Source organism: Oreochromis niloticus, linkage group LG16 (genome assembly GCF_001858045.2).
Source record: "Oreochromis niloticus isolate F11D_XX linkage group LG16, O_niloticus_UMD_NMBU, whole genome shotgun sequence".
In the NCBI taxonomy this organism is placed as follows: domain Eukaryota; kingdom Metazoa; phylum Chordata; class Actinopteri; order Cichliformes; family Cichlidae; genus Oreochromis; species Oreochromis niloticus.
The window spans coordinates 9502896-9530513 of NC_031987.2; the positions used below are offsets into that span (position 1 = coordinate 9502896).

The 27618-nt window shown below is 40.0% G+C and overlaps 2 protein-coding genes across 4 annotated transcripts in view; both read left to right on the forward strand.

Annotated features, from left to right (window-relative positions):
- Nucleotides 1-3840: 3840 nt before the first annotated feature.
- Nucleotides 3841-12198, forward strand: gtpbp8 (GTP binding protein 8). 3 transcript variants are annotated; one of them, XR_003216931.1, is made up of 9 exons: nucleotides 3841-3996; nucleotides 4286-4486; nucleotides 5266-5419; nucleotides 7171-7269; nucleotides 8862-8992; nucleotides 9697-9796; nucleotides 10909-11001; nucleotides 11369-11487; nucleotides 11773-11794. XR_003216931.1 is itself a non-coding variant. In XM_003445292.4 (8 exons), the coding sequence occupies exons 2-8, from the start codon at nucleotides 4317-4319 to the stop codon at nucleotides 11861-11863; spliced, it is 864 nt and encodes a 287-aa protein (XP_003445340.1). In that variant the 5' UTR covers nucleotides 3841-3996; nucleotides 4286-4316; the 3' UTR covers nucleotides 11864-12198. The 3 variants fall into 3 exon arrangements, 2 of the variants coding, with proteins under 2 accessions (XP_003445340.1, XP_025759847.1); XM_003445292.4 differs by lacking the exon at nucleotides 10909-11001 and having other exon boundaries at nucleotides 11773-12198; XM_025904062.1 differs by lacking the exon at nucleotides 10909-11001 and having other exon boundaries at nucleotides 3849-3996; nucleotides 4175-4486; nucleotides 11773-12198.
- An 11948-nt stretch (nucleotides 12199-24146) lies between these two features.
- LOC100694504 (ileal sodium/bile acid cotransporter) overlaps nucleotides 24147-27618 on the forward strand; it is a 5505-nt gene continuing 2033 nt past the window's right edge. Inside the window, exons 1-5 of the mRNA XM_019352649.2 lie at nucleotides 24147-24676; nucleotides 25151-25269; nucleotides 25414-25502; nucleotides 25713-25888; nucleotides 25975-26132. Of these exons, the coding sequence (XP_019208194.2) occupies nucleotides 24279-24676; nucleotides 25151-25269; nucleotides 25414-25502; nucleotides 25713-25888; nucleotides 25975-26132 (940 nt within the window). The 5' untranslated portion in view covers nucleotides 24147-24278. The remainder of the gene's footprint in view (nucleotides 24677-25150; nucleotides 25270-25413; nucleotides 25503-25712; nucleotides 25889-25974; nucleotides 26133-27618) is intronic.

Here is a 27618-nt window from a genome sequence, read left to right on the forward strand (position 1 = left end):
TCCTCTGGAGCAGACAAAAGCAAGGAATAATGGGGAGGGGCGAGCTTTGGTATTCTGGTGGCGCACGTCTCCATTGTGGCCCTGTCACATCGCTTTGGGAGGAGGCCAAAGGTGGGGGTGCCTTGGGGGGGTTGGCCTTTGCCTGGTTAACATGCAAATGAAGCGTTTAATGGGCCTGAAAAGGTCATGGAGGTCAAGCTCTGTGATAATCGAGAAAGAGATTAAAGCGCCATCGGAGCAAATGTATGGGTGTTTGTGGGTGGCTGCGCAGCGGTACAGCTGGACTTCCTTCTTTGCTCTCCAATGTTAAAGAGAAGCTATTCTGTGCATTTCCAGCTATTTATGTTTATTTTATTTTGTTTTTGTATTTGTGAACTAAACAAGATTAGCTTTGCATGATTCATGAATTACTGGAAACTTTTAGACGTTTAATAAGACGACTCACCACAGGAACATATTTTGCATAGACAGAAGCAGAATAGATCTGCTTTAAAGCGTAGACGTGGAGAGTCAGATTGTCAGATTGTTTCAGAAACTGCAGATTTTATTTATCCAAAAAAGAACAATTTAAATCGATTACAAGATAAAATCATACATTTACTACTAAATTCAGTGTATTTAATAACAAATTTTAAATGGAACATAACAACAGTACAAATAAATAACAATAAAAATACGATAAAAATGTTTTTTAGGAAAAATGTATTAAAAGGCAGTAAAAGTAAATGCAAAAATTCAAAAAGTAAATAAATAAAACATGAATAAAAAGTCATTAAATATTAACACAAAAGAAAAAAATAATAAAAATATGGGAGAATCAAGCGTATCAAGTTATTAGTAAATAAAAATCAGTATTAATAAAATAAAGCTCTCTTGGACATAAATCATCCCGAACAAAAGGAACAGATGGAGAAGCGAAGAGAATTAGAAACACAACGAGTGACGATGGCTTTTCTCAGGCTTGATGGTGTGGGTGTGCAGGTTGTTTGGGGACAATCAATTTTGTATGATATCTCTTTTTTTTATTGATATGCACCCTGGGGAGGTAAATGCCATCATGGCTCGTGCTATAGATGTCTGCTTGGTGGACGATTGATTGGTCTGGCATTTGATCCTGTGGCTCACAGTGAAGGATGGGGACACAGAGCCATGAGAGCACCCATGGCCGCCCTGCTCACTGTTCCCCACCTCTGTGCTCCCTCTCATCCCCTTCCCATCATTTATCTCCCCCTAATTGTCTTGATTCCCAGATAAAAAGCCCTGGTTAAGTCTGCTTTTAAGATGATATTTAATATATTTTTAATTCCATATTTAAACTCTGAATGAAACATGACTTTGTGATAGAAACTAATTGCACTCAAAATGTAAAAATACAAAGGGTAGCTTGTTTCCAAGCACACCGATTAATCTTTGAATCTTTTCTTTTACGAATCATTTTTATAGGATCACATTAAGGTACAAAATTGTCACAAGAAGTTCAAGAAGGCTCTCTGTGAGGTACAAACCGCAAGGATGGACAGAGAGCCATGCTGACTTATCAAAAGTAAGCAAAGGGAAACCCACTCAATCAAAATAAAAAAAATAAAAACTTGCAGATGCTATATAAGCATTTAAATGAGCCTGCATTTGCCAGTTGTCTGATATGTATCACTTCATAAATCACTAAACGCACCGGACTGGGGTTGACCTAAAGCAGTACAGGCTCATTGCAGTTATTCACCTTTGATGCTCCCTCTAATAGATTTTTTAGGGCGATTTGTGGTTAATGGTTCGAAGACTTCTACCTATGAGTCGCCCCTGCTGCAGATCCCTCTGTGAAATAATAAAACGATGATGTAAGGCAGAGAGGAGCTTTTAATTTGTAAACTGAGCTCCACTTCCTTCTCCGTGTGCCAGACACAGTAAAGGGAGAACCAGCCAGTTCCATCTTCTACTTTGATCAGACACTTAATGCAGCTGGATTCCCAGCATATATTTTCTTAAATAGGAGGTAATGAAAAAGCTGCAGGTATTAGCACATAAAAGACTGAAGCACAGGGGGGATGTGAGGGCTGTAAGCGGGTGACTGTGAATTAATGTGTTCAGTGAACATACTATGAATCATAAAAGCAGATGGAGCAGCAGGATGGATGTTTAACATATGTGGATGAGTGCTTTCAGCAGTCTGCGCTGCCACCGTGTGGCGAGCAAAGGTATAGACGAGAGCCCCAAAATGTGCCCAATGTTTCCTTCTTGAAATAAAAGTCTGCTTTACAAACCATCGGTCAAAGCTGGATGAATATGAGAGTATTACAGGAAGGAGGAGAACTGCTCTATTGCCACCATTTCCATATGAAAGTCCATTTCCTTTCGGGAGTCTCAGAGGAGAAGAATGCTGTGGGGGGAGCGAGGCCGGAGTCGCTCTTATCACTGCCACCTCCTATAAGCAAATTTATGGAGACATTTCTCTGGCGTGCTCGCCTAAACGTCAGATTTCTAATCCTGAGTAATCCTCAGTGAGAGGTTTACTCTCACTGAGGATTATGAGACAGCTCGAGCTGTACCAGGAACGTTTCTGTGCATCAGCGTGAGGAAATCTGAGCGAGGATTCACGCTCATAAATCACCTTTTAATAAGCAGAGTGACGTTAGAGCAGCACGGGGATGGAGATGGAATCACGTCTCACCTGTTTCAGTTTCATCAGACTCATTTCAGCGTTGCTCATTTAAACCACATGGAAAAATGTTTCATAAAATGACATCTTCATGGGAAACAGGATGATGGGCAGCTTGATGGGCAAGCTGCCAGCGTCTGTTCACAAATGTCTCAGTTACAGAAAACAGGGCTGGGATTATTCCCTCCTCCTTCTTCCTCTTGCAGCTTTTCTGAATGGGAGCTGGTATCATCAGCGGGAGGGGAGTGTAAACTGGGGGTGTTACAGATCACAGCAGCATTTCAAAAGGAAACACAGATGCTGAGTCAGTAATATGATGATAATAATTATAAAGTTTATCTGTGTTGCACTTATCAAAGCCAGTGATATAAAAAGCTGTACAAAGAACAGATAATACACAATAAACTGAAATCATGAACCAGGAACTACATTTTAATTTTTATGACAGGTTATGAAGGACATCCTGGAGTGAAAACTGAAAAACAGTGTGAAAATTAACCACAATAAAAATAAAAACTAGGCAAATGTAAATGAAGCAACATTTTGTATAAATTCAGTTTAACAGAAAAAAATTCAAAACTGAACTGGGTTGAAAAATAAATAAATAAATAGACTAAAAGAATAAAAAATTAAAATCATTGAATGATGGGAAAGTCTAACATGTGTTTTCCAATCCAGATTGTTTGGTCTTTAAGCTTCTTCAATCCAAACTAAGCTAAAATAAAAATAAATTAAAAAAAAATACACACACACATAAGAAATACACACCACAGACTGCTTTTTATCATCTGTTTCTATCCACTTCATCAGAAAAGAATAGGATTAAAGGAGAAATAAAAATGGCATTTGCAGAGGTCTGGGGACCTTTTATAAACTTTGTAAAATATATAATAATAACAGAAAGTCAGTCTTAATCATTTGTTCCTGTAAACCAAGCATTGTTGGTTTTTATATGTTTAGTATGAACAAAAATGGTTTTAGTTTCATGATGTTATTACAACAAAGCGGCTGCATGGAGTCAAACATCTCATTCTGTGAGAAATAAAACAGAATAACAGGATCTTAAAAAAAACGCCAAATGGTTGTTCGATTGTTTTGTTTTGTCGTTGATAGGGACTTTAAAAAAGTATATCATTAAAGTTTCAATCGTTAGGGAAAATCGGAATTTTAAACTTGTGTCCCGGAACTATTGTTGAGCTGTTTCATTCGGATGCATTTGACCGTTGCACGCAACATGGTGGACGGTGTGTAAACAGAAGCGATGGACGCGGCTTAAAGGTTCATTTTCAAAGAAACTCCGCTGTTCTCTGATCGCATGAAGCCGTGAAGGTGGAGGTCTTCGGGTAAGCAATATAAGAAAATGAATGGAGTCACTTTGGACGCTTTTATTTATTTATTTTTTCCATTAAATGTGATCAGAAAAGCCCGCAGAGGACAAGAAGAGCCGCAGAATCTGCTCGGACGTTTTCTGATTTACTATTTTATGAAAACTGAAACATGCAGAGTTACTCTGTTCCACAGTAAAACTGCAGAACTGGAAGCGGGGAGGTTTTTCAGTGCTGCTGTAGCTCAGGGGGGGACTGCACCTGTGCGAAACTGTCAGGTGACCTCCGCGTGTGCATCTCCTCTCAGGGTCTGACTGGTCTGAAATCAGCGGGGTAACATGCTTCCTGTCCGGCAACTCCTGCGGCTCAGGCCGGGGGTTGCTGTCAGCTGTGCCACTGGGCAGAGGATCCATAAACTGGCCTCGGTGCAGAAGGTCACATCACTTCCCCCAAAGAAGTTGCGAAGCTTGCTGTACCCCTTCAGCGAGCTGGAGGCTTACCTGGACAGGTGCGTAAAACGGGGCTGGTTCTTAGTCATCAGTAGAGGAGATTTTGTGAATGTGAGCTGGCATCATCGGCTGGAGTTGCACTGATAACTGTGATAGATAACATGATCAAGTTTATTTGTACAGCACCCATTACAACCAGTCGCACAAAATGCTTCACAGAAACATGTAAGACACAAAAAAAATTAAACATTATGACAAATAAAACAGAAATGATGCCACTGTTCTCACAACTAATTTAATGTAATTTAAAATGTTTAATTTAAAATATTGATGTATGTGTAAATTATGGGAAAATGTACAGATGAAACTAAATCTGTGTGAAAGTTTTCATGAATCAAAATGAAAACAAATACAATCAAGACAGCAATACATGTGAACTCACTTTAATTAAATAAAAATACCTGAATATAAGACAATAATAAATAATAAAGCAATAAAAAGCACTCTGAGAGTGCAAACCTCCAAAAATTGGAGGAGGGTAACATGTCAGCTCTTTACTCTTGACACAAACATAATGTAGGTGTAGGTAATAGATAATGGGTACAAACTTGTAAATAACTGCACATGAATAACTTTATCTTATTATATAATATTACACTGCAGCATATTTCTAACTAATGAGGCAGCTCATTGTCATCATCTTGACAGACTTCATTTTTTAACAAGGTTTTTATTGTAAAAGATTGGGAGTTTGCCAGTGGCTTCTGTTTCGTTCTGTAGAATGTAGCTGTTGATACTGACATTTTCTAATGAACTTGAACCATATTTGTATTTTCAGGTCTATGGACCGGACACAGTTCCAGCTTTTTGATCCCAGTTTGGAGGACATGATTGAGGCAGAGAAGCTCTTCCACTCTTCACCGTCTCATAAGATCGATTACTATATTTCTGCAGAAAGGATGGAGCACGCACCCGATCTCAAACAGCCAGAGGTCAGAGGACAGTATTGCTCAAAACATTGTACATAAATCATGGATGTAACTTCTGGTGTTGTAGTGCCGTAAGCATGCATTCTTTCTAATGGCCAGTAGGAGGCGACTCCTCAGCTTTTAAAAAGAAGGCTGTGAGAGAATAAGCCTACTCCTCACTGAATCTGTGACCTCAAAACACTTTTCTGATGAGACTGTGGTCTTAGTTGCTAGTGACCTCCATCTTTTATATACAGTCTATGGCCTATGAACTCTTAACTGCTACATTAGTTCCGTTTTCAAAGGAGAGTTTGACTACTAGCACTCTGCTAGGCTTCACCTCAGATAAATAGAGTCTCTGAACTGGACCTCTGGACCACATTTGTGCTCTTGGAGCCTTTTGTAGCATTTTAATTCCATAATTCTGACCAATATTATGGGTGTTGTGCACTTCATTTCACTAACAGACCATTAAAAAAGTCTGAGCTCCAGTTTTGGTGAGTGATTTTGTTTAGATGTTACTGAGCACTAATTAGCAGGTATCTGTAGATGCAGCATTAGCTGAAAACATAGCATTTGTTCCTCTTGTCCAAATATGACGCCACAGAAACAAGATATTGAGGACTGCAGTGCTGAGATCAACGGGAGTTCACAAATCAGTCAGTGATGCCAGTTTAGCTGCATCCATCATTAATTTCTTTAGCCTGTCATTAATAGTTAATGTAAGGTGATAATTACCCAACAGTACATTGAAGGTTTGTTTAATAGGTAAATACTTGATCAAAGTGGATTACAAAGGGAAGGGTTACGTATATTTCTGTTTGCTCTTAATGATGTATTTAATGATAAAAGTGGGCTTTTTCCCCCCATGCATTTGTCATGACAACATGTCTTCTTTCAAACATGTTGATGCTTTGACTATAATTTTCCACTTCTTGTCACTACAATATAATTTTTTCCTTTCTGGTTTATAAATGGCATTTTTCTACTCTTACTGAGCACTCAAAGCACTTTCACAAAGTAAACCACATTTACTGGACACAGCCTCTTTGCTAACAGAGTGAGGGTAGCAACATTTCTTGCTAGAGAAGCTTTGAGGTGGAAATTTTGTCTCAAAGTGACAATGAAATCAGCTCAGAAGATGAGTCGGGTTGGATTACTCCTCCTTGCAGAAAAGTGACTCAAAACCATAACTGAATGATAAAGTAAATGTTGTAGGTATGAGGAGCACAAACAACCATTTAAAAAAGGATTCTTGTGTAAAATATGATCACGCTACTCAGTTATTTCAGTGGTCACTCGAGGTTTAACACAAAACACTTGTGCAGAATAATTTCCCTGACTCTGGGTCAGGTAGGATGGTTGTATAGAAAGCAGCTGGTAAAGAAAGAGAATGTGGACTTTAAGTAGCTCATTCGCCCCTCCTCGACCCTAAATGGATGAAAAATGTAACCTAATGTCTCTTCATCCTCATGAATAATGAAGCAGAACTGAACATGGCTAATAAATCATCAGATTTATAACCTCATGGAGAAGAGCGTTAAGCTCTGGCAGTGAGTGTTAACAGGACCGAGAGGCTCCGTTACCACTCGGCCTTCTCCAGAAGGTGAAGCGCTCAAAGCTCGATGACAGTGTCCACCTGGCAGGTGTGCCACATGGCTACAGAGGCGATTTGGTGGCAGCTGGAGGAGGAAAAAGATTCCAGGATAAAAATCACAGAACAGTAAATTACAGGCACACAAATCTGCAGCTGACTTCCTGTTGGTGTTTTCCAGGTGTGTTTTATCGGCAGGAGCAACGTGGGCAAGTCGTCTCTCATCAAAGCTCTGTTTTCTCTCACCCCTGAGGTGGAAGTCAGAGTCTCTAAAACTCCAGTGAGTAACTCGTCACTCCAGCTCAACACACTGTTTAAAGTGTTTAAAGTGGTGAACAAACACAAACCTCAGTTATTTATTTTATAAAAGCTGTATTTCTTTATAAAATGCTGTATTTACATTTACACCTGATTGTTGATGATTTTCTGTTGTTCTTTGGCCGCTCTGACTGTGAAATGACTTAAAATGATCTGCTCTATACTATTAGATGTTTTCTTTTTAATACTCTTAAAATTATGACCTTTTTTGGAAGTGGAAACTTCACATTACACTTTGCATATTCAGTTTCTTTCTTACGGCGAGGGAGGAGATGTAAGAATTTCTAACCAACTCACTTAAACACAGACTAGGCTTAGCTTGTAGAAAAAATGGTTCTAAAAAGAACATGTTTTTATACCTGCATCTGAAGAGATGGAGCAAATCCTGGGAACTACTTCAGGTGGTACACATGAGCATGCCTCACTCAGTTTCACGCCTATTTAAGCTGCAAATTTCCCATCGTGATGAGTTCGGACCCTGGACAGGAAACTCTGATCTGCCTCTGTTATAAATCAGTCATCTCAAACATTAGTTATCTGACTGAAAATGTACTGAAAAGGTACTGATGTGCTTTCGGTGCCCTGTTATCATCAAAAATACTTCTCAATTTGACAAAACTGAGCAGAAAAGTTAAAAACATCAATTTTGTACTATAAAAAAGTGTTGGTAATATGATGTGCACATTTTAATTTTTTGCTGGTGTGGAGACCGTTCAGTGTGTGTTCTGTAAATGTGTTACATGTAGGCAATAAAAAGTCACTGTTTTATAAAGAGATTCGAAAATCCTCGGATGAGTTTGCCAAAGTTCTACAAGTTGGGCCTCCATCGCTTGTGTTCACATCACACGCTGCACTGACATGCTGCTTCGTGTTTTCACTTCCATTTCTGTGTTTGCTCATACGCAGTGTGAGAGGTTGCGACCTGATTTCAAACAGGTTTGACTTTCTTGCGAGCATACGATTGATGATCGGGAGCTGGTCGTGAGCGTTAATCGCTTCCCGTTACCCCATGTATACTACACGATGCACGACTCACGATTAAGGCGAAACTCGGGTCGATTACCAAAACGGTTGCATGACTGAAAAATCGTCTCTAAATGGGCCAAAAATCGCACAGTGTATGCCCAGCTTAAGACAGCTGGGATAGGCTCCAGCCCCCCCCCGGCCCTGAAAAGGATAAACGGATGGGATGGATGGACTGTTTGAGGATTACAAACAATCAGCAAGAATCAGGAATTTTTCTGGTTATTTAAAACTTAACTGAAAATCAAAGTAAAAGTGGATAAAATAACCAGACCAAAAAATCTCAATGGTTTTAATTTTACACATAATCAGCCTGAATATAGAGACTAGGATGTCTACATGTTTGCATGTTTTACCCATCTGGAACTTCTTACATGCTGCTCCTCCTTGTAATAAATAAAAAGACTGAAACTAATAAAAACTAAACATTGTAATGTAATGTTAAAAAGTTGAAACACACTCACTGGTGCTGCAATGATTGAGTTCATCAATATCCGGACATCATAAGCTTTGCCTGTGTCTTACCTTCAGGGTCACACAAAGAAGATGAACTTCTTCAGAGTTGGCAAAGCCTTTACTATCGTGGACATGCCGGGGTACGGACACAAAGCACCCCGAGATTTTGTGGATATGGTAGAGCCTTACCTCTACACACGGAAAAAGTAAGTGATGAAGAGCTAATGAAAGACTGAGAGGTGTTGTTTATTCATGTCTATGATGGAGCAATACTGAGGATTTCCTCTGACAGTTAGCCAATGAAACCATGCTATGAAACTATCCCGAGGGGTTGAGGTAAGTAAGGAAAAGTTGTTTATTGCAGTGAAAAATCAGCCTGCTGATTATGAATGAATTTATTCCCAGTTTGGCTAATGCTATCTGCTAATATAAGCCTGTTTAGTTTGCCTTGTAGTGATTGGTCATTGCTGTTGTGATGTTTTTGCCAACAAAGACACGTTCACAAAAATCAACGCTTTTTTTTCTAAGCTCCTTAGAGTACTATGACCTGGATGACTGAGAACTTCCACAGGCAATATATATAAAACTTAGAAGGTGGTTCACCACCAGGTCAACATTTTAAAAAGGAAAAATTAACATTAGTAGACTTAAGCTTTTAAATGCAGTCTTTTATATTAATTTGCTCCTTGCCGCTTATTTAGGAGTTCCTAATAAGTATAAACTAACACTGAAACTAATAAAAACTAAATGGATGTTCACCAGGTCTCAGGTGACACATCTAGGTTTGCAGTGAGCTTAAATGTCACTCAGCGTTTGTGCTCCTGTCTTTCTGATGGTGAGCGACCGTGTCTTCCTGGTGCGAACCTGGTGTTCACTAAATAAAGAACTCGTCTAACATGTCTTCTTTCAGCCTCGTGAGGACGTTCCTGTTGGTCGATGGCAGCGTCGGTCTGCAGAAGGCTGACCTGATTGCCTTGGAGATGTGTGAGGAGACCGGATGTCCGTATGTGGTAGGACTCTGGCTTATTTTCAGTTTTGTAATCATCAGGATGATTTGGTGTGAAAAAAGGTTTTAAGATCTCAATTGAAGCGGAGGGTGTGGAGAAACGTGGTTTGTAGAATAAGTGAAGCCTGGTTAGTTGATTGAAAGTAACTGAATTTAGTCAGCTTACATGTAGAATATTTTGTGAAATTAGGGTCTCTTTGGGTTTGTGCTCTTTGGTGGAGGGGTTGAGCACTAACCAGTGCCTCCCCCTCCTCCTCACATGTGGCTCATTCTTCTTCTCAGCCCTTCATCATTATGTCCACACTGAATTAATGCTGAACGTTCCCACTCAGCTATTTAAAAACTGGACGTTATAATGAAGCAGCGCCGCTCGCTGCGCACTCTGCGGTCAATTATTCATACTCTGAGCTGATTAAACACTGCAACACATTAAGGCTGTGACAGCACAGTCGAAGACAGTTTCAGTATTTCTGGGAATTTGAAAAAGAAATGGGGAGTGTGCACACTTTAATAACTTTAAATATGATTACATGGAAGTAGTGGTTGCAAATGATCAGATTCTTTTAATGATTTACTTGTAAAAACAGCTCAGCAGGTTACTTATAAAAGAGGTCTTTACACAAGACAAGGCAAAGGACTGAGACTTGTCAGTGAAGTTTATCGCGTGTCACATGATGGTAGGTGGCAGGAGGTCTACGTTCTCTTGCCGATGGATTTTCTTTACAGCTTTTACAGTCAAGGCTGCACCCATTTTAGACTCACCGGGTTCATCGTTCATTTCTTTGGACTGCAGGAGAACAACAACAAAGTGAATCCTTTAAAACGCTGATCAGGGAGTGCAGTGTTTTTAAGAGGCCACCAGGTGTCAGAGCTAGTCTGCTGTGTTAGTTCAAGATGATAGAAGAAAGCACAAAGTGAAAGAGATCCTAGCTAAGGGAGGGTCCATGTAAGGTACCAGTATTTACATAGTGCTTTTCTAGTCTTACTGGGCACTCACTACAGTTTAGAATTAAAAACTATTCTAACCGTGCTTTCGTGATATTCCAAGCACTTACATTTGCCACTTTAAAAATGCCAGTTAACCTAACGTGCTTGTATTTGGCGTGTGTGAGGAAGTCTATATCCAAAGAAAGCAACCACAGGGACATCAGTCAGACTCCACTCAGAGACCACAGCCAGGATTTCAACCCAGGATCATCTGCTTGAGAGGTGACAGTGCTAACACTTCTGCACTAGCTTACAGTTATCACTGGATCAGTACCGTCCGATTCATAACTTGCTTATAAACTTGATCACAAAGAAAAGTTTGAAGCCTAATCTTAAAAGAAGAGAAAGTAGAGATGTTTCTGTGTCCTGGATCCAAACTGAGAGTTGTTTCCACAGCAGAGGGCCTTGTCTCCCATTCTAGTTTTAGAAACTATGTAAGTCAAGTAGGCCGACAGACTTAGATGAGTGGAATAATATGGCACAATTAAGCACTTAGAATATGATGGAGCCGGATTCTTCACAACTCTTAGCCCCGTTAGTATTCTTCTTGCAGTTTTGGATTTATTGTTAATTGGATTTCATTGTTCAGATGGTGGTGACAAAGATCGACAAATGTGGAAGTGGCACTCTGCTGACAAATTTGCTGAACCTTCAGGATGTGGTAAAGACAGAGACGACGAGCTGCTTCCCACAACCGTTTCTTATTAGGTAACTGTCTCACTTCCTCTCACAGACAAAGACTCACACAGTGAGTTTCTTAGTGATGAAAAAATATAAACAGAGCCCTCGATGAATCTTCTTCCTTTGAAGCTTGAGTGATACTTCCTGCATTTTCTATTGTGACATTAAACCTGACTCTGACACATATGTTTTCGTTAATAATTGTTTTTGTTCAAACTCAGTACCTGAAAGTTGAAGTTTTACACTGTAACAATACTTCACAGCATAATCAAAGGTCTATGTTTCTCCCTCTTTGTCTTCTTTGTGAAACAGCTCACTCCAGTTTGGGGGTATTTACTTGCTGAGATGCTTCATCGCTCACGTTACAGGCAGCATCAGGTTGAAAGAGACGTCACAGAGCTGAAAAGAGGCCGACTCGGTCTCACTGAGAGAGGAAAACTGGCTTGTCGGCTACATTTCTAAAAACAAAAAACAAAACAACAACAAAACCTGATATCCAAAGAACTGCTTCAGAGGCATTTATTTTCTAATAAAATGTGAAACACTCTCTGGTTTGCCAATCTTACTTTCTAGTTTGACAGACTGTCAGGTCCAGTTTCGGACACTGGACATTACTTTGAATTTGTGCTTTGTTTCTATACATTGGAGCTCTCAATATTAGGTTGAAAGAAATCTCGGTGCAAGTGAGGAAAGCCACCGTTAGGCTTAAAAACAAAAATAAACGTATCATAGAGATGATGACAGAGTGATTTTCATGATTATGAAAACCGACTTCACTACATCTAACCAAGTCAGGAACACTCTTTAGGAGGTAGCGGGATCACTGTCAAAGTTTCCTTCATGAATAGAAATAAACAGAGTTTACAGCAACGTACAGACCACTAGTTACTGAGGATATCTCTAGTACTTGTGTAGTAATGAGGGCTGAAAAATGCAAAAACAATTATTAAAAAACAGAAGTTTGCACCCACACCTATGTACTTTGAGAGTCTGTGACTCAGAAAATAATCATAGAATAAGGTTAATATTTTGCATGGCTTCATTAAATATACTGAAGCTGTATGCAGAATATCAGAATTCTCAGGGTCAGATTGGAGGCACTGATTACTTTTTGATGAAATAAATTTTTTTTACATTTATTCTTACATAATACTGCCAGATGTCTCATTACAATCCCACTTCTCTGTACTGCAAGTGTTTTTATTCAGTTTGTTTTTAAGAATATGGCTTTGAAAATGTATGCTCCTTTTTTATTTTCTTATCCAGAGAGTGTTGTCTAATGAGGTTGGCATGTAGAAGGATACAAAGGGCGAATGTTTGATGGTGGGACTTCCATGCTGGACCTTGAATGGGCTTTTGCATGAGAAGGCTTTGGGTTGCGTAAGGAAAGATGACCATTTTGGTTAAATATTGAGCGCGCTCACCGTGTCACAGTTGACTTTCCAGTATGCAACTATGAATAAGATAATTTCATAGCTATAACCAACAGCTGTGAAATACTTGTACATACAATACAATGCTAATGTCAGGAATTCACTGTTAATGCAAACATCACAAAAAAGCACCTTATATACCAAGTTTAATGTATTATAATGAATTATATCCTTCACAGAACTTGGCTAAACTTTAATATAGCAAGTAAGTGATTATACAACACCATAAAACAATGAGACTGGCAGCCATTGAGATAAACCTGGACATAAAATTTTAAAGGTTTTCCAGTTTAAGCATAGGCCTAACCTCAGGCCTGTTTTTTCAGTCGATTAGAAAAAAATAAAAACCTCAACTAAAAATAAAAGTCTGCATGGTTGAAAAAAGAAAACCCAGGATGCCTTGATCTCTGTTATACCCACTTATATTTACCTGTATTTTACCAGGACGTTCCACTGAGATTGAAATCTCTTTTACAAGGCTTGGCAGCTTTGCAAATTTAGATCATTGGGGTTTAAAATCTCTAAATTTATTGCTGTGTTTCTATTCCTGAAGGTATTTATCTGTTCCTATCTATTTTTACTCTGACACAGTGAAAAAAGGTGCAAGAACAGACCAATAACTGTTAAACGTGATTAAAATTTGGTATATTGATAAAAAAAAAAAAATCTAAAAGAATCAAACCTTCTCTTCCAACATAGCCCAGTTAGAGGCAAACCCCCTTTTTAGCCCCAGATACATTTACAGTTAGAATCAGTCAATCATTTCTTTGGGAGGTCAATCTTCCAGCTGCTGATGTGATCTTGTTCTTTGGAAAACTGAAGCATTAATTTAGAGAGAAGTTTTGCAAAAGCTCATCAACATAACTTTAAGAGAGTTATCCTATCGTCACGAAAAGTTGCTGAAGTAGTGATTACAAGGAGCTGTTTAAGAATGGGCATCATATCAGAGTCCATAATCTGTTTTCATCAGAAAGCTCATGTTAGAAACTAATTTAGATAAATACAACTAAATGCAGATTTTTGAAACTGAAACATGAAATCAGTTCTTTAAAGTTAAACTAGTTAAAGCATCACAAGTTAGTAGAGACTGTTTTTAAGGATTTGTAATAAGAAGCTACAATATAAGCAATTCAAAGACTTTGTGGTGCAATAACAATACTGTTATACTATACAGGGAGTGCAGAATTATTAGGCAAGTTGTATTTTTGAGGAATAATTTTATTACTGAACAACAACCATGTTCTCAATGAACCCAAAAAACTCATTAATATCAAAGCTGAATGTTTTTGGAAGTAGTTTTTAGTTTTAGCTATTTTAGGGGGATATCTGTGTGTGCAGGTGACTATTACTGTGCATAATTATTAGGCAACTTAACAAAAAACAAATATATACCCATTTCAATTATTTATTTTTACCAGTGAAACCAATATAACATCTCCACATTCACAAATATACATTTCTGACATTCAAAAACGAAACAAAAACAAATCAGCGACCAATATAGCCACCTTTCTTTGCAAGGACACTCAAAAGCCTGCCATCCATGGATTCTGTCAGTGTTTTGATCTGTTCACCATCAACATTGCGTGCAGCAGCAACCACAGCCTCCCAGACACTGTTCAGAGAGGTGTACTGTTTTCCCTCCTTGTAAATCTCACATTTGATGATGGACCACAGGTTCTCAATGGGGTTCAGATCAGGTGAACAAGGAGGCCATGTCATTAGTTTTTCTTCTTTTATACCCTTTCTTGCCAGCCACGCTGTGGAGTACTTGGACGCGTGTGATGGAGCATTGTCCTGCATGAAAATCATGTTTTTCTTGAAGGATGCAGACTTCTTCCTGTACCACTGCTTGAAGAAGGTGTCTTCCAGAAACTGGCAGTAGGACTGGGAGTTGAGCTTGACTCCATCCTCAACCCGAAAAGGCCCCACAAGCTCATCTTTGATGATACCAGCCCAAACCAGTACTCCACCTCCACCTTGCTGGCGTCTGAGTCGGACTGGAGCTCTCTGTCCTTCACCAATCCAGTTACGGGCCCATCCATCTGGCCCATCAAGACTCACTCTCATTTCATCAGTCCATAAAACCTTAGAAAAATCAGTCTTGAGATATTTCTTGGCCCAGTCTTGACATTTCAGCTTGTGTGTCTTGTTCAGTGGTGGTCGTCTTTCAGCCTTTCTTACCTCGGCCATGTCTCTGAGTATTGCACACCTTGTGCTTTTGGGCACTCCAGTGATGTTGCAGCTCTGAAATATGGCCAAACTGGTGGCAAGTGGCATCTTGGCAGCTGCATGCTTGACTTTTCTCAGTTCATGGGCAGTTATTTTGCGCCTTGGTTTTTCCACACGCTTCTTGCAACCCTGTTGACTATTTTGAATGAAACGCTTGATTGTTCGATGATCACGCTTCAGAAGCTTTGCAATTTTAAGGCTGCTGCATCCCTCTGCAAGATATCTCACTATTTTTGACTTTTCTGAGCCTGTCAAGTCCTTCTTTTGACCCATTTTGCCAAAGGAAAGGAAGTTGCCTAATAATTATGCACACCTGATATAGGGTGTTGATGTCATTAGACCACACCCCTTCTCATTACAGAGATGCACATCACCTAATATGCTTAATTGGTAGTAGGCTTTCGAGCCTATACAGCTTGGAGTAAGACAACATGCATGAAGAGGATGATGTGGACAAAATACTCATTTGCCTAATAATTCTGCACTCCCTGTAGACAGTAAAAAGATGGAAAAATGCAAAGCTAAAATAAATATTTAGCTATGGAGTCACACCTATACTTCAGTGTTCAAAGGATTCATGTTTTTTTTTTAAGTTAAATTTTAATACGGTTAATAGATCACTTGAGTGGCACGGTGGTTAGCATTCTTGTCTCCCAACAAGAAGGTCCTGAGTTCAATTCCACCATCAGGTGGGGAGTGTTTGGGCGGAGTGTATGTGTGGGTTCTCTTCGAGTACTCCAGCTTCCTACCACATTGCTAAGACAGGTTAATTGGTCACTCTAAAGTGTTAGACCTGCAGCAGACTGGCGAAACCCGACCAGGGTGTACCCTGCCTCTTGCCCTAAGACATAGGGACATAGGCCTGTCTTGTAACGTGCTTATATAATGCTTATTATCAATGCTTATTAACAGTTTATAGATTGATGTTATTAAGTGTTAATAACAGCCTTCACTTGTTAAAACTGGTTATAATAGAGTTATAAAGGGTTTAATTGAGTTAATGTCTTTTTAACCCTTTTGTTGCTTTCTTAAGATTAACACATACTTTGTTATGCATTTATTAACAGGTAACTATTTTTCTTTTTAACTTGTTGTTCTGCAGCATCTTATTTGAATGAGTATCTTATTCATATATGAACATATATTCATAAGTATTTTACAAGAATTAAAAGGCACCTTATTATGTATTAGTAATGCTTAATGAACCCAAAAGTTACCCCATAAAGTAATATGTACTGGGTACGTTTTTGGGTTGTTTTTTTTACCATATGGACATTTTGTTTTGATTCTACCATTTAGCACAACAAAACTTTGGTGCCATCAGACATAAAAAAAAAAAAAAAAAAAACAGTTATATGATTTCAATAACAGTGGGCCAAGGTTCGAACTCACAAGTGATTAAACAGAAAAGATCTCCAGGAGTTTGTGAAGAATGGGAATGATGAAGAGATGAAGACAGAAGTTCTTTCCATTATGTGTTTGTTCAGTCCCAACATGTCACAGAAGCAAGTTTTTCTGAACCACAAACCTACAGAATCCAGCTCTGACTCAGTGTTACAAAACTGCTTTAAGCTTCATGAATAAACAAACAACTAACTAACGAAAAGCAAAACAACAACCAATACCCAGAAAGTTGGTTGTGTTCATCTGGACATAGCGTTTTCAGTGGGAGAAACACGGTGTCTCTGTGGCTTTCAAACCGCAAAACATGTTGCGTCAGAAATTGGTCCACCCCAAGGATCCGGTCCCCCGGCACAAACAAAAAAATATAGTGTACACTTTTAAGTGCCACGAGGCTTGCCATGATCTCTGGCTAAACGAATGGCACAACACATCAGGCCAGATCTCCGCAGTCTATTTACAGCTACAGGCCAGTGGCCACTGTTTCAAGGATGAGGATGTACTCATCCTGGACAGGGAGGAATGCTGGTTTGAGCTGCGAGTCAAGGAGGCAATTTACGTGAAAAGGAAAAGACCATCTCTGACTCAAGGAGGGGGCCTTAGGGTACATCTTACAATGCTGTGATTGATGCCATTCCCCAACTCTATAGATAGTGCTCAAAGCCATTGATCATTGGCCATCAATCAATGGTCTTTGATCAGTGGTTGTTGATCAATGGTCATGTCAATTTGCATATTAATGATTAAGAAACTGACCTCACAGCCCATTGTTTGTCAGTGGGTTCAGTAATTATCCAAATGTGCTGTTTAAATGTTTGGGGAAACCTGCAGTCAGCTGAGACTGAAGAAATCACCTGGATGAGTAACGAAACGTTTCTTCCTCTGAAAACGCTACATCCACATGAACAGAATCCACTTTTTGGGAATTCCTTACCTGGATGACTGAGCATGCATCAAGACAACAAACCGATACTCATGACTGAGAAGTTGAAAATGGCACAACATGGTACAAATCAGTAAATCTGTAAACTCTTCACAGGAACTACTATGCAAAAGATCAAGGCCATAAACTCAGAGCAAACTCAACATCTGTTGAGTTGGCTGGCTTCTCCCCAAGCCAGCCAGTGGAATGAATTCCAAAAACTATCTTATCTTTCTTTTTTCTTTTTTTTTAACAGTAGAGCAGTAACTATGGTGTGAATCCTATCAGATTAGATTGTTATCTGCAGACAGATTTGTGGAGATATGACTCAACAAGCCTTCACACGCTTGTTCACAGCAGGAAAGAAGCCATACTTAAAGTTTACTGCAGTCAGAACGAGGACAAGTCAGATTGAGCAGAAAAGATAACAGCTGACACAGATAAAGACTGATAAGATGCCCTCTGAAGACAAACTGTTTTACACTACAGTGGATGACTATGATCCCCTTCCTCATAGTGCAGAGCTGATCTGCACACACACATTTACACTTTATGATCTGTGAAACCTTTAAAGGTGCCCTATTAAAGTAGTAGGGCTAAAAAGCAGAAGAGATATTATATATATTTACATATGCCCACTTTATACAAAAACTGATATTCAACAATGTCATTACTCAACTATGTTACAGTTTATGAAAATAGTGGTGCGATCAAAAAATTCTCCATCACATGTATAATTCAGATGTAGGGTGTACTATACAAATTCGACATACACTTCTGGCCATCGACTCATCATGGGCATGAATGTCATGGTAATTTTGAGGCTTTTTTGGTGATTTATTGTAAGTGTTCTTTTTTCACAGAGGAATGGTTTTACAGCATACATCTTTAATCAATTGAAAATTTTGTTTGAATTTAATATGGGTTTTACCTAATCCACACAGGCTCAGAATTATACATACAAGTTGAAATATATAGATATGCTCAAGTATTTTATGAGGTTGTGTTGAAAGTTATACAGTGTCTTTTACCTTAGCATGTCCGAGGCCTATTGCATTGTTGTTAGTGATAGCCAAACCTTTTTTTTCCATAAGGGAAAACCGTTTGAGCTTCTAAAGAAATGATTCAAGATTTGAATCTTTCAGCTGCTGATATGACCTTTTCATTTGGAAAACTTGAAGCATACATTTAGAGAGAAGTTTTATAAAAGCTCGTGAACATAACTCTCTCACTAGATCCTGACAAAAAGTTGCTGAAGTAGTGATTACAAGGAGCTGTTTAAGAATGGGCATCATATCAGAGTCCATCATCAGAAAGCTCATATTAGAAACTACAACTGGAAGTTTCTCTTTGCCAGCTAAAACACATTTGTTTGACAGCACTCACTGGATTGACCAATACTCAGAACAATGGAAAAGTCCAAGGAACTCAATGACGATCTAAGAATGAGAATTGAGATGAGACTCACACAAGTTAGGAAGGACTCTTGGATCCATTTCTAAACAACTGATCACCATTTAAAAAAATGTATGTAACTACAAGTTATATCGGATGTGTCAGCACTTTGCCCCGGTCTGGAAGAAATTTGGTTAAGATGCTCAGGGACAACAAAGGAACCACCTAGGCTCAAGCCTGCCATAAACTGGCAACTGCTGGAACACAAGTGCCAGTGTCCACAGTGAAGCGTGTCATCCATCACCATGGACTTAGAGGGTGCAGACCAAGAAAGAAGCACCTCCTCCAAACTCAGCACGTTCAAGTTTGAATTTTTAGCTGCTCACATGGACAAGCCAAAGGCCTTCTAGAGAAAAGTTGCATGGTTAGGCGAGAGAAAGCCTTAAAAGCCAAGAGAAGTGAAGCCTGGAAAGAGAGAGGTCAAATTTTTAACTAGAATATCAGAAGCTTGTTGATGGCTACAAGATTCAAGAAATCCAAAAATAAAAAACTTGTTTAAGTAATTGAAGGTGTATGCTGTACAATTATTCCACTGTGAAAAAACAACACCTCAAAGAAATCATTAAAAGACCAATATTACCACGATATTCATGCCCATGATGAGTAGATGGAAATTTCTGCCCACAATTGTATGTTGAATTGTAATTTCTAACAATGTTTGGTCATGCAAAGATATTCAAGGGCTTTACATGAAATCGTAAGTAGAAAAATTAGCTAGAATTTAGCATGAAAGCTCATGCCTTTTACATTATTTTAAATTGTCATTGTGGTCCTCAAACGCTTATCAAATTCAGGGTTGCCAGGCAGCTGGAGGCTATGTCATTAAAGTCAATGTATTGTTTGCCATAATTTGTCATGGCAAACAAATGAGACCCCTTTAGTTATATGAACATTGCACTGCTTTGTTTTAATTATCAGTGTTTGCTTTGAAAACTCCCCAAAAGTTCATTCTTTTCATCTAGACCTAGCATTCTATGTCTTCTTTTCTGTTCAGTTTCAAGTATAAGTGAGCATCTATGATACTCTGTGAAGCAGTGGTTCTCAAATGTTTGGTGCCCAATACAGACAGAAAAGTCAAAATTTCAAGGTAATCTGCAGAAGATGGCCTCAATGTCATTTTCAACAATGTGAACTCTAACTTCCATCCATTCCCTCACTGCACATTTTCACACATTAAAACCTATGTTTATGCAAGCCTATTCTCACCTTTATGATATTAAGTAGTACCATATTCTCAAACACACAGGAATTGCTAATTTAAGCAAAGTCTGTCCTTCGGCTGTGTTCTGAATGCACTGGGTTATGGCATTAGTGCAGGATTACTACTTTTAGGGTTTATTTTTTAACCCAAACCAAATTCTCTCTTTAAATTTAAGCACTTGTCATAACATCTTGAGGCATGCTCAATCATCCAGGTAAGTAAATCCTCAAAGTTTAATTCTGTTCATCTGGACGTAGTGTTTTCAGTGGGAGAAACGTTTCGTCACTCATCCAAGTGACTTTTTCAGTCTCAGCTGAATGCAGATCCATTTGAATAATGATTGAAACCTCTGACAAATAATAGGCTTTGAGGTCAGTTTCTCTCTTTCAAGAAAATAATAAATTAGGTTTTATAAATTAGATTTGTTTGTTTCTCCCACTGAAAATGCTACGTCCAGATGAACAGGATCAACTTTTTGTGATTTCCTTACCTGGATGACTGAGTATGCAGGAAAACTTTGAAAACTGTTTACTCAATTTTAATTGATGTGTTATTTTCCAAGGAGTCTCATAAAAAGTAATACATCAATTAAAATTCTCTCTCTAGCAGTAACTCTCTCAGCATATTCGGTTCCTCCCTGCGATTTCCAGGAGCTTCCTTTAAAAACAATGGGTAACCAAGGTAATGGCTTCATGCGTCATCATATTTTTAATGGCTTTGGTCATTAAACTCATTAAACTAAAGTGCCACTTGGAACTCCACATTTTGAACGACAGTACAATGACACTAGTCACTGGACTCACCAGTGCATGCTGGTGATTTTGCATTCATGTTTTATAGTGGTGCGCTCATAAAGTGCATACAAAACGTAATTTATCTGTAGATCATTACCTCCATTTAACAGTAAATGGCCTGTAAATGGTAAATGGCCTGTATTTATATAGCGCTTTACTAGTCCCTAAGGACCCCAAAGCGCTTTACATATCCAGACATCCACCCATTCACACACACATTCACACACTGGTGATGGCAAGCTCTTGAGCCACGATCGCCAGTACATGAGCCAGTACATACCGATGCTGCAGTACTGTTTGCCTGTTCATGCTATTAGCTGTGAAATGAAAATTATAACATACTATAAGGTGTGTCTGTGAAGGTTCTCAATCATCCAGGTCATTGTAGTCTAAGGAGCTTGGAAAGAAAAGCATCTGGACTTCTTTAAGTTTCATGAAACTTGTATTCAATCAATCAATCAATCAAAGCTTTATTCGTCACATGCAGGTTGCCCTGCAGTGAAATGGGACCCCCCCGACCTTACACATACAACACAGACATTACATGGGGATACAGGTCGGAGATTGGTAGCATTAGAGAAAAACATTGAAATGTACATTACAATGGGAAAGTACAAGAGGAAAAAAAGAGACCCCTACTCATGCTGTGCTTCCATGGTAGGACAGCATGAGAACAGGAAACAAAAAAACTCCTCCTCCTCCTTTGTGAGGTTAGACGGGGGGAACTTTTGCACTGGAGAGGGTGGCTGAAACCTTCATCCTGATTTGCTCTCCTTCAGTTTGTGTCAACTTATTAATCCATATGGCGGTTTCCACAGCTGTGATGAGGTCAACTGTGGCCAAGCTGTTGTGGAGAAATGGTAAAATTGAGTCCTTTGGCACTACTTTCTTTTCAAGTTAAGTGAGATTTGTGTCTGAAAAAATCTTCACCCATTTTTCCTGACTCTCCGTGGTTGAGAAGTCTCACACACCAATTAAAGGTGCAAGGCAATATGAATGTGAGGTTCTCAGTCATTCAGGTCAATGTATGCTAAGAAATTTCTTAGTCTAAGAAATTTCTTCAAGAAAATTAAAGTCCAGAAGTCCAGTTATTCTTTCCAAGCTCCTTAGACCATACTATAAGGTGCTGTATGTCTATAAATATGCACACACACATATGTATACATATATAAGTGAGGAGATAGAAACCACCGATATCAAAACAACAAAGCTCCTCACCATATATGTTTAGACTGTATGCTAAACATAAGGAAAGATGCTGGGGACTAGTGAGTTTCAGAACCACTTTCCAGGATGAGAAAACAAACATCCACAAGTACATCAGCAAGATGGCCACAACCAACCGTGTGCTTAGTGAATACCTCAGGCAGCAGAAACCCAAGGAAGAAGAGGAGCAAGGAGAACCATCATGGAAGGGCAGGCCACTCCACGGTATGTACCACCAGCAGAGGAAGCGGTGACATCCAGAAATCCTAGCAGTGGCTGGACAAAGCTGGACTGAAAGACAGCACAGAAACAAGCTATAAGTACAAGAACCATAGAGGTTGGGGTCTATCACACCAGGCAAGACCCCTGGAGCAAGCTGTGTAAAGATACCCCAGAGACAATCAGCACATAACAGCAGGGTGCAAGATGCTAGCAGGCAGGTCATACATTGAGCGCTATAACCAAGTGGTCGGCATAGTATACAGGAACATCTGTGCCAAGTATGGCTATTTGGTTGTCGTACATAAATGAGCTATTGTGGATATAAATTAGATTTTACTGCCATGAAATGAAAATACCACAGTTCTTTAATAGGATGTTATATGTGCATAAATCTTGCAAACAGGTCATTTTAGTAAATTGGCCTGGCAACCACGTGGCATCCACCATAAAGATAAGGGCCTGAAGGGGCCTAAATGTACCTGTGTGCCAAGTTTGGTTGCTCAACTCTGTTGAGGGAGTCTAGATAAAGAAGCTGATTGTATACACATTTATTTTAAATGTGCATGTAGAAGATGGCTTTTGTAGCCATCAGTTTGGAATAAAACATCAAAGTTGTGCTTCAGATGATGCTGGCTTTACCTACCTTTAAGTTTCCATCAGCACTCAGAACAATTGTAAGAACAATTTGTTTTAATCGGCGTCTTCTGTTGTGTGTAGCTGACACACAGAATAAGAGTCAGCTGTGCTAAAATGGTAAATGGCCTGTATTTGTATAGCGCTTTACTAGTCCCTAAGGACCCCAAAGCGCTTTACACGTTCAGTCATCCACCCATTCACACACTGGTGATGGCAAGCTACATTGTAGCCACAGCCACCCTGGGGCGCACTGACAGAGGCGAGGCTGCCGGACACTGGCGCCACTGGGCCCGCTGACCACCACCAGTAAGCAACGGGTGAAGTGTCTTGCCCAAGGACACAACGACCGAGACTGTCCAAGCCGGGGCTCGAACCGGCAACCTTCCGATTACAAGGCGAACTCCCAACTCTTGAGCCACGATCGCCCTTCAAGATTTTCAAAATCTGAAAAGACACTTTAACTGTTTATTGTTTCCCCACCTTCTATGTTGACATGAAGTGCTCATAAAACGTTTTCATGTTTTATTGTTTTACAGCATCTTGAGTGGCTATATAATTACACCTATGGCACTTAAAAACAGATATAAAATCAAAAAGCAGAAATGAATGACACCAAAGACAAATCAGTGCTTTTCTAACTTAATAATCATCTTTTTTCCAATTTCTCTCTTAAAAAACAGAAAGAACAGATCATTGCTTGTGTGGCATTGTCATGATCTTGGTCAACTTATGAGACACATCTGGAATGTATGTGCTCTTTTCCTATCACCATGCAGAAAATATTTCTACACTTTAAAACCATTTTTGCTTTTCATTTTAACCTAGTGTATATGTTTTATGGGCCATGGGTTACTCCTATTTAAAAGAATGATTAAGAGACCAAAGATGGTCATTATAATGGGAATTGTGCAAAGAACATGTACCCTCTGGCCGCTGCCTCTTCGAAACTACATGATGATGCTTGATGACATGAGAGTCCAATAAAGCTTTAAAACCCACGCGGCTGTAAAACCTGGAGCCAAGGTGCAATGGCATTTCATATTTCATTGCGATTTTCTTTTTATATGCATGTGCTTTTGAACGCTGACCCCATAAAACATAGTCTATTGGGTAATTTTTTATCTTTCCGCTCAATTTTATTTGGCTTTGGAACCATGGGCATAAAGGGCAGTGATCTAAGCTCACTCCTTCTCTTTGTCACATCCATCTTCCAGGACAAGGGGAGAAACTAGACTTGTCTCATCTGAAGGACTCTAAGAAGCTCCAACACGTGTGCAAGTTTACGGATCTGCTGATATTCTTCTCCTGCAACAACAATGTCCATGCTGAAGGCAAATGCCATGCTGGCATCCAGCTGTGATGCTGATGCCACAGCCTGTTCAGGCACAGACTGCCTTGTTCCTCCCAGTAACTTCAATGCCACCCTGAGTGTTGTGCTGAGCACGGTGCTTACCGTCATGCTCGCCATGGTCATGTTCGCCATGGGCTGCACAGTGGAGGCTGCAAAGCTGTGGAGCCACATCAAGAGGCCATGGGGCATTATCATTGGCTTCCTCTGCCAGTTTGGCATTATGCCTTTCACAGCTTTTGCCTTGTCGCTGGCTTTTGGGGTGCAGGCTGTCCAGGCAGTGGTCATCATCATCATGGGCTGCTGTCCAGGTGGCTCAAACTCCAACATCATCTGCTACTGGTTGGATGGAGACATGGACCTCAGGTGAGACAGCGGGCAGGCTCATTGCTATTTTTGTCACCTTAATGAGCAGACTTCACTGAGCCTGGTTCAGCTGAAGGTTTAAAAAGGAACTTTCTTTTACCCCCACTATCACCAAGTGCTGCTCTTAGAGGACCACTGTGTTTCTTTCTGTGTTCACTTTGTGATAACATTTTTTTTCTATTGTGAATATAAACTAAAGAGATCATTTTCATTTTGTTTGGATCACTGAACACTCTTAAGCTATTATAAGGAAGGGTTTCTTGTTGTGTAGCTACCTGGCAGGAGAACACAACAGAATTAATGTGCTACAAGTTTTTATTGGTTTTTATTGGAGAGTTTTATTTACATTTTATTTACATTTATTCAATGTTAATGCACTATTTAAATAAAACAGATTGTATGTGTGTGTGTGTATAAGCCCAGCTAGGGACAAATGCAGGAAACTCATCAGTGTCCATATTCTTTACTCCTCAGTATCAGTATGACAACATGCTCCTCTCTCCTGGCCTTGGGGATGATGCCTCTCTGTCTTTTAATCTACACCAGCGTATGGACATCCAGTGACAGCATCAAGATCCCATATGACAGTATCGGTAAGGAAAGCTCTCACAGAACTGAAACACCTCTAAGAATTTCAAACAGGTGCTTTCAAGAATGTATATTATCAGGATTTAACTGTGAAGGCTGTTCCTGCCTCTAAGGTAACCTTTTTATAATCTACTATTTTGCATCCTCAGGTATCACTCTGGCAGCCCTAATCATCCCGATCACTGTGGGAATGTACGTAAAGCGCAGGTGGCCCGAGAAGGCAAAAAAGATCCTGAAGGTAGGAATACTCTACAGTTTATTGAATATAATACTGCAGGTTTGAAGTTGTCACTTATAACATGTTGTGCCTCTGTGACGTGTTTCTTTTTAGAAACCAAACCACATTTTCCATCATACATACTGGGGGGATGTGATATTTCCATTTTACAGTGCCTAACCAGTTAAATCACCTGGACTGGGTTTTAATGGAGCGTTTGTGTTGTGCTAGGTGGGGTCCATTGCTGGCTTTGCTCTCATTATCATTATAGCTGTGGTTGGAGGAGTCCTCTACCAGTCGTCCTGGACCATTGCTCCCTCCCTGTGGATAATTGGCACAATCTACCCCTTTATTGGATGCAGCCTTGGTTTCTTCCTGGCTCGCTTTGTGGGTCAACCCTGGTACAGGTGAGGTGACAAAAAATGTTTCTAACACAGCTACATTCAAGTTTGACTTACTTATGAGGTTTGTTATTGTTCTTTTATTTGTTTAGATGTCGAACCATTGCACTGGAAACAGGCTTCCAGAATGCCCAGTTGTGCAGCACTATCGTCCAGCTATCCTTCAACCCAGAGGAGTTGGAAATCATGTTTGCGTTCCCCCTCATCTACAGCATCTTCCAGCTCGTGTCAGCACTCGTCTTTGTGGGATGTAAGACCTTAACACTCATGACACATACATTGGCCATTTTCTCCAGCATCGCTGAACTTTTTTCAGTCCTTGGTCAGTGAATGCAGCTTCCTTATTTTCCTTTGTGTCCTCCCTTGTGATGTCTTTTTGCTGTGTCGAGTCAACATATTAAGCCAGGTGTTGTGCCATATAATGAGAAAATGTATCACTCAGGTTTAACCAGTAATAGAATTGCAGCATGCTTCATGCTTCTCCGATGGTTTGTCTGTGTCAGAGATCAAGTATCATAACTAGCAGCAGCTTTACAGCTTAAAACTCCTGAATGGCAGTGACTTTCCAAAACTTCCTGCAACAGTGTGTAAAATAACAGCTCACATCAACTTTGAGAGGATTATAAGTGACATGAGGGGATGATATATACATTATAGGGTTACCAAGGCAACTGACATCTGAAATATCCACTAGCAACCAACTGTCAGGTACAAAGCCTTATGGCTTCAGTTGGATCAGAGGTGTCAGTGGTCATTAGCCCAATTGTGGCATTTGTTGGCAGGAGTTAACAAACACAAACTAAATAGTTGCTGAAGCGAACAGTTATATCTATAACTTCTGTTCCGTGAAGCAGAGGAATGAGGTATAACACATAAGTATAGGGGATATCACGCCCTCGTGTGTCCTGGCTGTAGAAACCTTTATTCATGCCTTCAAGGCAGATGACCTGTAATGACATGCACACAGCCCCGCCTGCACAATACCCCCTGTCATCACAGTCATCCTTCAGTTCAATAGCCACTCTTCACTGAGCGAAGCTGCGCAGTGGGGCCACCTTGTGTTGTACCTCGTTCCTCTCCTTCAGGGAACAGAAGTTATAAATATAACTGTTCATTCCCACATATATACACGCCTCGCAGAGCAGCCACCAAACTGGAATCGGACCACTACTACCTTAGTGTGCGGTAGACCCAGCAGAAAGCACAGCCACCGAAGGGGCTGTAACAACCAAACGATAAAACCGCACAAAAGTGTGCCCAATAAATCTTCTGCAGCTGTGACGCAGCACTTCGACGGCAGAGTTGCGGGGCTGCCGACACCATGGTTATGGAACGGGGCCAGATAACCAGCCAGAGATGGCTCCATAGGGGGTGGGTTAGCAACTCCATGTACTGTCCATAGCCAGGCACAGTGACGCGGGTAGGTAGAGGTTTGCCCCATGATGCAGTTAGGTCGCAGACAAAGTCTGGGAATATGGTAAGGCGGTTTTTGGCCATCGTGGGCTCTGGTGGGAGGAAAAAGCCAGTGAACCACGATGGCTTCTGAGCTGGCAGAGGAGAGGGCCACTTCACCTGCAGCTTCTCAGCTGCACGGCGAAACAGGGAAAAAAGAGAGGTGTCATCTTTGCCAACTGGTGCAGCAGCGGCGGCACATTGGGCCGACAATGGGCTCACCTGCTCATCCTCTGACAAACCATGGATGTCCAGGCCGATGTCCAGCACGTCATCATCTTCCT